Source organism: Salarias fasciatus, chromosome 19 (genome assembly GCF_902148845.1).
Source record: "Salarias fasciatus chromosome 19, fSalaFa1.1, whole genome shotgun sequence".
Lineage (NCBI taxonomy): Eukaryota > Metazoa > Chordata > Actinopteri > Blenniiformes > Blenniidae > Salarias > Salarias fasciatus.
In genome coordinates this window covers 6938731-6952070 of record NC_043763.1, presented here as the reverse complement: position 1 = coordinate 6952070, position 13340 = coordinate 6938731, and the positions used below count along the sequence as shown (strand labels likewise).

Genomic DNA, 13340 nt, shown 5'->3' with positions numbered 1-13340 from the left:
CACACACACACACACTCACACACAAGCCCGTCTGTGCTGTTGGGATGGAGGTCCATCTCGCAGCAGAACACAGCGTGAGTGTGTGAGGCTGTGTTTGTGCTGCGCTGGCCGGTCTGTCGGAGGCAGAGGAACAGAGACGCTCTCACAGGGACATGTGTGGATGAGAGAGGGAGGGATGGTGACTGATGCAGAGGCAAATGGAAGGGATAGAAAGAGGCCGCCAGTGATATGTGTGAATCACGCGCTGCCAAAAATTTCCTCAACAGCAGATTTCACATCTGAAATGATACTGACAGTTCTCTCTCTGGCCTCCTCTCTCTCCCTCTCTTTTTTTCTGAGTACAGAATGTAAATCCCACAGTGGCCCAGGACTGGGTATCAGGACTCCAGAGGCTCATCCTGAAGAAGGAGGAGGAGATCAGGGCAGCTGACCGCTGTAGGATCCAGCTGCAGCTGCCTGGCAAACAGGACAAGTCTGTCATTTTTCCAACACATTTTAAACATACCTCTTCAGCTTATGCTGTGTTCACATGAGAATGATGTGCACAGTGATCGCCGTACACACGAAAACACCACAAAATGCACCTTTTTACTATGAAAACATGTAAACAAGGCTTTAGTTTTCCAATCAGCTGTTTCAGTCTGTACCCCCTATAGTGTCATGTTGATCCTACGTTCATCGTGATCCCCTTTTACCCTGCTTTCTCCTGCTGATCCCCCCCTTTACGAAAGAGTATTACATCCCATTTAGATATTCAGTGGCTGTAGAAGCTCTAATCTGAGGCATTAATCACAAGAATATAAATGTGGGTGTTGTTTACAGTCAGACCGCGAGCGCTCGCGTCACACGCTCTCTTATAGACTGCACATGGTCTCTCAAGGGTGCGCCTTCTTTTGACTTTTCCACATGATCCGTGCCCATCTGTCCCCCTCCTTCCTTCACTTCCTCGTCCCACCGTCCGTTCCTTCCCTGCTGCATTTAGCCGGGGAGATAATCCACGTATATGTTTGGAAACACAGCTGTGCCTCGCGCATTTCTCCCCCATGATCCCTCAATTGCAAAACACAACACTTCTCACCGTCGGCCTGTGAGAGGAGGCCTGCAGACACTCACACACACACACACACATCCTGTCTGCGCTCGCTGCTTATGGAAGTGTTAATTGACATTGACGACCAATCGCTTTCCTGTCACTGTCTGTTTCCTCAGTCAGCTTTGACTCGGCAGATTTATTTCCCATTCAGCCCAGAACTGGGCTTTCTCTGTTGATGTTATTGGGTGTAAAGGATGCTAATTACTAGACTGGTTTGAATCCAAGAGTATCCATTGACATGGCCGCTGAGAGAAAAAAAAGCAAATCGTAATTTTATAGGTCTGGTTTGCTACAGCTGGACACAGCCTTCTTTCTCTTTCGACTGAGTGAAATGTGTTTTTAGTTGCATAGATTCTGTATTTATGATGATCATAAAGTAAGAAATTGTGTAATTGCTTCATTATGTTTGCTGGCAGGACGGGTAAACCCACGTACTTCAGCGCAGTGTTCAACACGCTCAGCCCGGCCATCAAGCAGTCATGGATCACTAACTTGCAGATGGCTAAGCTGGCTCTAGGTACTGGGTTTTTCTTATTTATCCTCCATCTTGTTGTGTTACTTTTTATTTCCAATTATCAAATCCATTTCTATCGAACTGCATCCAGTGTTTCCCAGCTTCCTGCTAACGTCGGATCTGTGTTTTGTTTCAGAGGAGGACAACCTGCAGGGCTGGTTCTTCGCAGAAGACGACGGTAATCAGATCAAAAAACAGAAACACCCTCTCCTGCTTCGACAGATGCCCGTCGTCATGTCAAAACTGCAAGAGTTCAAGGTGAGGCTGTTGTATTATCAGCTCGGTTGGTTTGCACCACCAAGGTCAGATTGTCATTCGGGCCAAATTGGGTTCGGAGAGATGTTTGGGTTTATTGTAATTTGCATCGACTGAGCAACTGGAGCAAAAAATTGCTTTCTCTCTCCTGCTGGTTGTCTCAGTTGGTGAAGGCTGATTCAATATGTCACTGGTTTGATCCACATGAATGTATCAGCAATCTCTAGGAGCTCACAGATTTCAGTACAGCAGATCATGTTATGCACCTGTTGTGTTTTATGAGTTTCACGCTCATCTGTCACTCTTATAGCGACAGCGTTTCCTTCCATCTAACAGAAAATATGTGGAAAATATGCACATGGGTGGTTTATTTCAATACAGCCCATCATCAATATTTAATTGTTTTAGTCCAGATAGACAACCAGTATTGAATGGCTGGAGGGTAAAACGAGAGAATTGAGAGCTTTGACTTACAGCATTGAACAGATGCTGGTTTTGTGTCCTTCTTGACATGTGTGGAATATTATCAGATCAAGAAAGTGAAGAAACTATTGAAATGTGTTAAAAGTATCGCAAAAAGTTCACGTTTCATACTGGTAAGATACTAACATCATGGTTTATTGTACTCAATGAAGACACACCTCTCAATGACTCTATTTTGTTGAACTTATGGCCGGTTAGCTCAGTTGGTTAGAGCGTGGTGCTAATAACGCCAAGGTCGCGGGTTCGATCCCCGTACGGGCCATGGTGTTTTAGAAGATTGTCTCTCAATTACCAGGTGGTTCTTTACACCTCTGAGCAGGACTTCATTCAAACATTAGAAGCTCCAGGGCCCGGGCACAATGTTGTGATATGTCCGTTGAACGCTTTGCTTGTAAGGTCAACTCCGCCATTTCCAAAACAAATTCAGATCAAGAACAATCATGTTAAGAGATGGATATACAGAAATCAGCCCCGTAGAGCAACAACCAGGTGCAGACGTTTTTATTTGTCTGCTGGGCGACGACACAACCCAGCCAGGACCGAGACGGAGCGACCCGCAGGAAGTCGCAGAACAAATGACGTTGCCAGAGTTTCCGGTCATCCAGCAACGCCACGTCCGCCCCCTGTCTAATCAGAATGCTTCTAAACTCTCAGCGTAAAAGAGGATTTAAACCTTTGGTCATGTAAACACAAAGCTAATCACTGTAATTCAAAATTACTTAATTCGGCATTAGTTTATTCCATAAGCACCATGAGGCCATTGACAGCCTGCCACACACTCTTCTTAAGGTCATTGACCTTGTCGCTCGAAAAAACAACCAGTGGGTTACTGAGGTATCAGTCAGAAATGTGTATTTCACTAATCCATACAGTTTGAAGGCAGGATCATGGGTTGACGACAACTCATTGTGGCTGGAGGTTCCATTCACGGACATTTACTTTTAACGTCTGGATACACCAGGGCAGTTTACTCACCATAGTTTGAAGACACTCAGATTCCTGAAGTTTTTTTACTCGCTTTATTTATAGCACGCTCAAGATGTTTTCTCACACGCGACAACCTCCGGTGTTGTGTCGAGTTCTACCTGCAAGTAGATCTGCTGCAGGTTTTAGGAGCGAATGTAAACTATGTAAGATGATACTTTTTGTTGAGTTTATGAGTTAGTACGAAATACCCAAAGTACATAGTGGCCAAAAAAATCCACCTTATATTCTGATTGTCAGGTGAAGCAGATTGTAAATGTGTCATATAAACACCTGAGTGGAGGTGGAGATGCGAGATGGGCGCAAATCCCTCAACACTGAGTTGTTAAAAGAGCTCTGTGGTAAACTACAAGCGGACCGGCAACTGGCAGAGCGAGGGCCTGTGTTTTGGATTAGCTGGTTCCCATGTTAACTGGTGACGGATTTCTGTAAACACATGCTGCTAACAGCAGATGTTAAAATAAGGCTCATAAAAGGCACTAAACTTTGAAATTTACTGTAACTGTAGATAGCCGACGTTCGCCAGAACACCTACAAAGTTTCTGTCTGGTTTTTATCATCTGTCAGTCACAAGTTACAAGAAACCAGTCAGTCCGAAACACCGGCAGACGGTGCAGAGCCTCACAAACTGAGACCGACCGGCCTGTGTAGTCAGCACAACACCGGGACGCCAGCCGGGAGAGCGGTGCCCACACGGTGTGTGCAAGCCTGGCGAACGCTTCACATGTTTATAGCATCACAAAAAGTTCACGTTTCACACTGGTAAGATACGAACTTCATGGTTTATTGTACTCAATGAAGCCACACCTCTCAATGACGATTTTCTATTAAGTTTATGGCCGGTTAGCTCAGTTGGTTAGAGCGTGGTGCTAATAACGCCAAGGTCGCGGGTTCGATCCCCGTACGGGCCACAGTGTTTTAGATCAGTGATTTTCATTGGGCGGGAGGCTTTAGGTTATTCGCAAATGAGGTCACATGACACTTTCCACTGTTGGGCCATAAGCACTAGCCTAGAACATCAAATCGAACTGCTCTGCTATGAAATCCCTTAACTAGTGACCGAGCCCCGGAGGGCATTTTGATGCATATTTGCATCTGTCTTTTTTTTAAATCTGACCCCCGATAAGAGATCAATATGAAATTTTTGACTCAGATGCAGCAGCATGTCTCTGAATGGAGTCGCTACTCTGCCTCCAGCACTGTCCCGCCCACAGCACCATCTGATTGGTTACACTCATAGCCGGCAGGGCTCACAGCCAGTCAGCAGTAAAGCTGTGCGCCCAGTGCTGGCCCAGTGCATAAAGTAGAAGAAAGAAGAAGCTTTGTCAGGGAAACAAGCTCTGGAGAGAAGAGATATGTCTTGCTACTGGTAGATTAATCATGGAAAGGTCGAATTGTGGTTTCCACACTGACATGACCTCTTAAAACACAGTATATCACAACACGTATTATGAAAGAAAAGTCCCACTAGCTTATTGCTAACTTGGATGGGAAAACCCATTGACATGCTAACAGCACAACAATCGTGAAGCTGTTGAACTGCGAAATGCAAAACACAAACACTGATTATTTTAATACTAATAGGTATATATTTTCAACTCAGAAAAAGAACAATCAAAAACTCTGAAAGCTCTGCTGTGAGCCTACAGAACACAAACAGGAAGTAGCTCGAGAGGCTTTGTACTTTTAAAAATGTTGACACCAATATTTTCACTTCTACTGCAAAATGAATATTGACTGTAAATATCTGTTATCGGCCTCCTTGACAATCGATAAACGGCTTTGGCAAAAACCATATTTGAAACTCGTGGGGCTTTTTTCCATATCACCTACTTGACTCGACCTGCCCCCTTTTTTGGCTTTTCCAGTACCTGTTAAAACTTGAAAACAGATACTTTTCTAGTAGCAGTTGCTCAACTAAAAAAGAAACAGCCGGTTGTTATGTTTCTGTGGCCGGTTAGCTCAGTTGGTTAGAGCGTGGTGCTAATAACGCCAAGGTCGCGGGTTCGATCCCCGTACGGGCCATGGATTTTAAGATTAAGTAGTTTCGTCGTCTTGTCTAATCTGAGTTCTGGGGCTTTTCGACACAAATTCGTGTAGAATTCTGTGAACTGTTTCATTGTTAGTTAGCTAAACATGTCCAGCAGGAAGTCTTTGTACTTCTGTTTGAGGCTTTTTGATGGGCGACTGAGTAATCTCAGCAGGTAATACAGTCCAAACACCTCTCATGTTAACTCACGTGACTTCTTTATGTATCTTTTCTCTGGTGTGGCAGGTTGAGTGTGCCGTTCATAATCCAGAGCCCCACATCAACACCGAGAGCACAGCAGACACTCCCGTTGTGGGCCACGGCTGTGTCTGGGTGAGTTGTTTTTTTTTTTGTTGTTTTTTTTTCTGCTTTTCCATGAAAAGCACATTGAAGTTAAGTGTTGTTTTCCAGTAGTAGAAACTATTTCAGTTTAGCCGCTTTAGTCATCTTCATAATGTGTTTTCGGAGCAGATGATACATTTCTTACTGTTTTTGTAATCTAGGTTTGAAAGTTATCGTTTCAGTACTTAATTTATTTTCTGAAAATAAACATTTTCCCTCAGAGCGAACGTAATCACTGCTAATGTTGGGTTTTGAAGCTTCAGGTCAATTGAAGACATAAACACTACTCTCAGTGCTTATTTTGTAATATACAAACTGTTGCTCAAAGAGGTTTTGGGGGGGTTTGTTGTTTCTAACAAAGCTGACTGAGTCAGACTTCTAACTTTGAACTCATAACATTTGTTTTAAATGGATCTCTACTGACATGACTTTAATGTACACATGCTTAGATCAATAAGCGGAGGGTGTTTCCACATGAAAACCATCTGGAGAGCTTCAGCTGTAATTGACTCTGATTGTTTTCTTTAATTTGTCTGGCTCCCCCGGATCAGAGACTCGCTGAAAGCCGTTGGACCCGATTATTTTCTCAGATAATTAAGTTTTTCTTGCCACTCTACCGGTCCTTTGTCTTCGTTCAGGTTGCGAGTTGCACCAACCAAATGGGGCAGATAGCGATCGTGGCCATGCAGAGCTCCAGCCCCAAGGTGACCGAGTGCTTCAACGTGGAGTCCCGGATCCTGTGCATGACTTACGTCCCGGCCGAGCAGCTCCAGGAGAACGGAGAGAACGGCCCAGAGAACAACCACACTCCCCTTACGAAGGCCGCCGACACCCCCAGTGTCTGTCTGGGCATGGAGGAGGGCAGGTACACTGAAATGACGCCGGAGTTCATAGTTAAATGCGGATAAGATCATTTATTTCTTCTCTTCTGATTCCCTTCGCAGCATCATTGTGTATAGGAGCAGCCAGCGGTCGAAGAAAGTCCGCATGCAGCATTTCTTCACTCCGGAGAAGTCCACCGTCACCAGCCTGGTCTACAGGAAGCACTGTCTGTACGCCGGCCTGGTCAGCGGCTCTGTGGCCGTCTACTCCAGATCACAAGGTGTGTGTGTGTGTTACAAAGCCTTTTCAGTTTCCAGTGTGTCTCTAATGATGTATTTTTAGAATACTCCCTGCGTTATGTTTGTTGGTACTCTTAAACGGCTGTAATTAGGGCAATTATGAGGTTGAATCGCTGTTCTTGTGTCAAACAGAAATGCATTCATTCAGGTAATGAGGACTTGGTTTTAAAACTTGCTGCCTGACTGCGTCGACTTGAATATTCAGCTTACACTGGCCCCGGATCCTGTGACTGAAACCATAACAAGTCAGCGGTGAGTTTATGAATAAGAGCCGGAGCCGCCTCTGTGAAGTGGTCGCTGGATTTAACAGCCGGAGATCCAATGACTGTGTTTCCAAACGTTGGAGGGAAAACCAAACCCCAAAATTGAGGAGTTTGGTTTGATTCTGAGTTGAATGAAGGTAAACGTGGGGTCAAGAGGTCGAGGTCCTGTTTCCGTTTGCTCGGTTGTCCGGGAGAAGCCGATCTGTTGGCGCTGCCCTATTTACTGTCCTCCTCCTCCTCCTCCTCCTCCCTGACGAGCAGCAGGGACGCCTCGCTCCGAGCTCCCACAGTTTGTCACATTCTGGGTTTTGTCCCGTCTCTCATTGGCTTTCAGAGCTGTGCAAACACACGAGTCTCGTCCTCATTCTGCCTGTTTTTCTCTCCCTCATTGTGGGCGAGGGGAAGTGCGCTTTCTGGACAAACTCCTTATAATTTTCCCCCGTCTGACACATGTACGTGTGGGCATCACGATGCTGTAATGCCAGCACTACTCATGCACGTCATATATCCTCAGACACAGATACTCTTTCTGTTTTTTCTCTTGCCATAATTACATTTCAGTTCTGTTGGGTTTGTGTTTGCCTGGGCGACACAGAAAGAATCTGGATGCTAGCCTGAGGGTGGAAAAGCCGACCCACTCCTCCCCCTGTCATGCTACAGTTTGAAACATGCAAAATGTATGTAATCGCTCAGGAATCCTGAGAGCCATTCATCTGGGGGGGGGGGGGGGGGGGGGGGGGGGGGGGGGGGGGGTTTGCACGTGTTGCAGCATTTCCGTTGCTCTCGGTGTGACTGGATGTACCAGCAGTTTGTTGTCATTCGTCACCATTCGCCTGTTAAACGTCGTCCCAGAAGGGAGAGCGTCGCCTCTCGGGTTTGATTCGCGCGATTTCTGCCCGTCAACGACTCCTCCGACAGCGTCACTGCAGCGAAAGTGCTCATCCCTGAATAGATGAATCATCCCGCGCACATCGGCGGGGCCGCTGTTCCCTCGGCTTGTTTGGTAGCGCCGCTCGTCTCAGTGACTGGCTCTATCTGTACTCTATTAGCATTTAAAGTAGAGCCGTGCTTCTCTATCCAGGGAACAGCCAGCCGGGGAGCAGCGCTCAGCTTCGAGACTTTGATGTTTGGCTGTTGAATGATCAAAAGAGAGTCTGACATGACACCAACAGCTGAACAGACACTTTGAAGATGTAGAATGTAAAATTTAAGTCTCGTCACTGTTGTGTTTTAGGCGACAGCAGCGACTCACTCTCATTTATCACGAATCGTTTCAATTTGTTTTCGTTTTTTGGTCAATTTCCGAGAATTATTGTGTTTGTTTTCAGTTTGCAAAGTCAGTGAAGTACAGAGTCTTTTAATAAAAACAAGTATAACATGGAACTTCTTTCTCTGTGACCCCGTTTGATGATTATTTGGGGATTTTTTTTGTGTGTTGGTTAATTGCAATATAGTTGATTCAACGATGGCATCAGATGACAGATATACACACTTTAGACAAAACTGTGCTCTGTCCTGTTTAAAAAGACTGTTTTGCAAAATGCTTTTTTTGTTATTTTATTGTACGCAGGTCCAAATGAAGCTGAGATCCAGTGGAAACATGCTGTGTGACTCAGTTCTGATATGAACTTCACTTGCTGCTATTGTATCATAATTCAGTGAAAATACGGTACAGCACACCTGTGATAAAGCACACATGCGTTAACCTGGGTTGTGTGCATGTGTGGAAGTTTCACATGTCAGGCCGGTTAGCTCAGTTGGTTAGAGCGTGGTGCTAATAACGCCAAGGTCGCGGGTTCGATCCCCGTACGGGCCACAGCTTTTGAGCTGAGTGTCTGGTCATGTCACCCTTGTAGGTTTCACGTTGTAAAAATAGTTTGTATTAAGTTGCAAAGTCTCTTTCACAGCGGAGCCTCCAGAAAGCAGGGAGCATATGCGTCCTTACATTCAGGAAAACATGTTGAACAGAAACTGCTCTGGGGAGTCGTCACTTTTTGGAGGAATACAATTTTCTGTTTAATTTTCTCCTTAAATTGAAGAACTTCCGCATTGAAGAGAGTTATTTAAAAAAAAATGAGAGATTTCAAATATGCACTCCTGCTCTTGTTGTTTGGTGACGAATTGATGCAGAATTTACAAGATGAGGATGAGTGGGGCGAGCTGGTTAGTTCGCTAACTTCAATATTAATATATACAGTGTCTTTTTCTCTGTCTTCATAGCCAAAAACGTGTCAAGAAATTACCAAAAATGCTTGCTTTTTCCAAAAATGTCAATTGATTTAACAAATCCGTTTTTGTTTGAACACTTTTTTTATTTATTTTTGTTTTTCCATCCTCCTGGGTGACTAAAACTGGACATAAAATCAGATTATTTGTATTTGCATTACCGATATGACAGAACCGTCCTTTAATATCAGCTTGTTCTGTGAAGTTCTGAATCAGAACACTACATAATGTCCCTTTAAGAGCCTTCAGTGCAGACTCTCTGAAGCTGTATTAATCCACGGCTCAGTTGTTGGTGAAGTTGGAGCCCAGTTCTGCCACGCTCGCTATTTCCCGTTTGACTGAGTGTGTGAGATGGAGGAAGGCGAAGGCAATGATTCGGCAAAGGTCAGACGTCAGAGTCGCACGGCGGGAGCGTGAACCCTGCTCTCATCCATTCAGCCGTCCCGACTCATCATCCGCTGTTTGCTGCGACCTTATCAAAAGCAGACCCGTGATTGGTCGGTTTAATCAGCCTTCACTACTCATACACACACACATAAACACACACACACACACTTTCTGCAGCTGGCACTGACATGCTGGACTGCAACAGTTTACAGAGTGAGAAATGTGGGCAGAGAGGACTTACATAAGCCTGCAAGTTGGCACCCGTGTCTTTCTTCTTTTTCTTCTTCTGCTCTTTTCCTTTTTCCATTTCCTTTTTTTTTTTTGAACACTCACCTTCACAGTCTGATCGCTGCAATAATACACACAGGCTGCTGCAGGAATGCTAATTCCACCTGGCTCCTTTAATGTGAGATTACCTTCACTTCCTCGGTCATTACTGTACCTCTGAAAGAAACATCTCGCCCCTCAAAGCCGCCGTTGTGTTTTCCATTAAACAAACCTTATTGGTGATTCCTCGTTCACTTCCCGGCCTGGATTAGAAGAGGAGAGGTGAACAGATGTAGCTTTTATTCATATTGAAACGTTTGAAGTTTGCTTTTCCTACATATATTAACCTCCCGCATCAACATGATGTATAAATCTGTCTTTAATCAAACAATAAAATGCATTAAATGCTTACAAAAAAAGAAAATCCTCAAGCAGAAATGTATAAATATGTAAAACCGTAACATAATTGTAAAATTGTATAAGTTCTTGAAGTTGGCATATGTGCAGAGAGATTTGAATTTAGTCTTAAAATGTAATAAGTACATAGCAGTAAGACACTAATAGACCCAGCTACAATAAAATCAAACCATTTGACCACCAAAATTCCAGCTGTCAGTAAATAGATACATTGATGTTACCTTTCTCACTTTTTATTTTTTTCCTGTCAGTTATATTTGATTTAATATATTTCTCATCCCTGTTTTCGTGCTTCTTATGATCTCATAGATTTCACTCAAAAGACATATTTATAGACACTGATAAAGTTGATAGTATCTGTAAAAATACTACAATTCACTCCATACTGGAAAAGGAACGTTATAAAACCGTCATTCCATCTCAGCCCTTGTATTTGTGAGCCGGTTTATAAACTTGGAGTATTTTGTCTGGTATTTCGGTGGCAGGCCGTGCAGTGCTTTATAAAATCAATATGAAAAGAATACGCTTGTTCTTTTTCTGGTCTCCGTTTACACTCCAGCTCTTCATGTCATTTCATTGTGCACGCTCCTCTTTGTCGCACAGAATCCATTCTGGGCTGTATCTGCATGACAAACCCACACTTTTCCTCCTTTTACGAGCACAAAAATTGCATTTTCACCACAGAGCTGCACCGGCTGCAGGAGTGTGAGCTTTCTAAAGATACTGCAGGGGGTGTGTGTGTGTGTGTGTGTGTGTGTGTGTGTGTGTGTGATTGCAGGAGCTCTCTGTAGGTGCCCGGGCACATGTAGAACGGAGTGTGTAGGAGGTGTGTGTGGGCTGCAGCTCGGCTCTGACTAATACTCCTCAGCCCATCTATATTCATAGCGAAGGATGCGGAAAGCATCAATGGCCACTCTTCCCGCATTAGCGGAGTTATAAATGCAGATGACCTTCACAGGCGACGTTTATGATGACGGACTGCCCATTACTGCGGGGGATAAACAATTTTTCTACCCGGTAAATAAAACAATGCAACGAGTTTATGCTGCAATAAAAGTAATATGATGCTATGAAGCTGTGGACAGCTTTACTGTGCTTTATTGTCTTTCATCATATGTGTTTTTATTGGAGTCTTTGTTCAGATTATGGTCCACTGTAGGGCATTTTGTTGGTGCATGGTTGAAATTTCCAGTCGTGCTTGACTGTGCTGATCCGTCCGTGTTGCTTTTATTGTTTCAGACGGTTTGTGGAGCTGCGACAAGCCCCAGTTGCTGAAGCTGGGAGTCCTCCCCGTCAAAGCCATGCTGGCGGTGGAGGAGCACCTGTGGGCTTCATCCGGGGGACAGGTCTTCATCATCAGCACACACACACACCGTGTGGAGGTACGTGGTGTGACGGAGGCCTCAGCAAGCTTCACACGACAAACGGAATGCAGTTTAATCGCACCTGGGTCGGAGCAGTAAAACAATACCATCCTAAAATGACAGCTCAGCATCAGCATCAGTCGTTTTACTTGTAAAAGGGTAAAGAAGAGCAGCTTTGCGTGTTTAAATTTCCAGCCAACCTCTGATTATGTGTGAGTAAGGAGGAGGCATCTTGAGTATTCACAGCTCAGTAAACAAAGGTTACATCTTCAAAGATGACAAATGACAGGGAGGGACGCGTTATCTCAGGGTGAAAGAGCGAAGTGAGGAGAGGACATGTGTGATCTCTAATACGAACTGCTGCTGTTTCTGAGTTACTTACAGAGTTATTCACTCAGCGATCAGTGATGCGGCAGTGAAATGCAGCCTTATTTCTGGCGTGGTAGCTTTACTGCGAGGGTGAATTTGTGACGACGCGCCCGGAGACGTCTGCCAACATCTATCTGCAGGGAGACGCCGTGGCAGTTCGGATTTCAGACATTTCAGCAGATTAGATTAAAGGGGCAAATGCATGAAGATATTGGACAGTTTACTGTATTTGCATCAGCAAGCAGTTAAATATGCTCCAATGATAAAGTTGCACTTAGTTTTTGTTTTTTTTCCAGAAGTTTCTACCTTAAACAGTTTGTAAAAAGACATTTTCATAATGTACTTCTTTGCCCTAAAAGTAACATACAGAGTTTCGAGTTTCAGTGTTATTGTAAAGGTAAGGTATTATTTTACCCGTCTGGAACGCTACAGATTGAATTAGGCCGAATGTGGCCCCTGAAATAAAATTAGTGTGACATAAAAGGAGCTGCCAGCAGCTTAAAGTGCCTCAAGTCCCTTCCAAAGTTCCTCTGCTTTTCATATTCTGGAGTATAGATGGTATTCTGTGTGTGTGTCTGTGTGTGTGTGTGTGTGTGTGTGTGTGTGTGTGTCGGTTTAGCGGAATGAAAGCACCTGCCATGAGTCCAGGAATAGAAACGTTCCTGTGACATGCACTCACTCATAATCTGTTTAGGCTCATTAAGCTCATTATGTCGGACCACCTGCCTGTCTCGCTCTCCTTTCCTCGCCCAGGGCTCACAGTTAGCGGAGACTGTCAGTTAGAAAGCGAGGCCGACACACACACACACACACACACACACACACACACACACACACACACACACACTCACAGGGATGTCTTGACGAAGCGAGCGGAAGACAGAAGTTTAAACTGCCGTGTTCCAGGATGCAGAACATCTCTTGTTCTCCTATCGCTACTCTCTATCTGAGCTGTGTTTAGAAACACTTGAATGGACTCTCCCTCGCCAAATATAACTCCACCTACATGCTGGGCAACGCTCGGTGAAATTACGCAATCGCAGCTCGTCTGTGCACAGAAAATTCAATATCACATCTTAAGAGGTTTTGAAATCGTTCTTCTCATCGAGGTGAAAGAACGACAGCTCTAAAGTTTAAAAGTTTGCATACAAAATATATTTAATTAGAGATTTATAAACTAAATCTGTCTTAATAAACCTCCGTAATGCAGATGGATAAAAACCTAA

General features: G+C 44.4%; 1 protein-coding gene and 4 non-coding genes across 6 annotated transcripts in view; all 5 read left to right on the top strand.

Annotated features, from left to right (window-relative positions):
- The window catches only part of arhgef10 (Rho guanine nucleotide exchange factor (GEF) 10), a 58789-nt gene that overhangs the window by 35014 nt on the left and 10435 nt on the right, over nucleotides 1-13340 (top strand). For both annotated transcript variants that reach the window (XM_030116990.1, XM_030116989.1), the window contains 7 exons: nucleotides 345-472; nucleotides 1510-1610; nucleotides 1744-1865; nucleotides 5605-5691; nucleotides 6339-6565; nucleotides 6645-6802; nucleotides 11621-11763. In XM_030116990.1, coding sequence (XP_029972850.1) covers nucleotides 345-472; nucleotides 1510-1610; nucleotides 1744-1865; nucleotides 5605-5691; nucleotides 6339-6565; nucleotides 6645-6802; nucleotides 11621-11763 — 966 coding nt within the window. The remainder of the gene's footprint in view (nucleotides 1-344; nucleotides 473-1509; nucleotides 1611-1743; nucleotides 1866-5604; nucleotides 5692-6338; nucleotides 6566-6644; nucleotides 6803-11620; nucleotides 11764-13340) is intronic.
- Nucleotides 2534-2607, top strand: trnai-aau (transfer RNA isoleucine (anticodon AAU)). The gene has a single exon. It is a non-coding gene; the product is annotated as a tRNA-Ile (tRNA).
- On the top strand, nucleotides 4167-4240 carry trnai-aau (transfer RNA isoleucine (anticodon AAU)). The gene has a single exon. It is a non-coding gene; the product is annotated as a tRNA-Ile (tRNA).
- Nucleotides 5281-5354, top strand: trnai-aau (transfer RNA isoleucine (anticodon AAU)). The gene has a single exon. It is a non-coding gene; the product is annotated as a tRNA-Ile (tRNA).
- On the top strand, nucleotides 8827-8900 carry trnai-aau (transfer RNA isoleucine (anticodon AAU)). Its single transcript has one exon. It is a non-coding gene; the product is annotated as a tRNA-Ile (tRNA).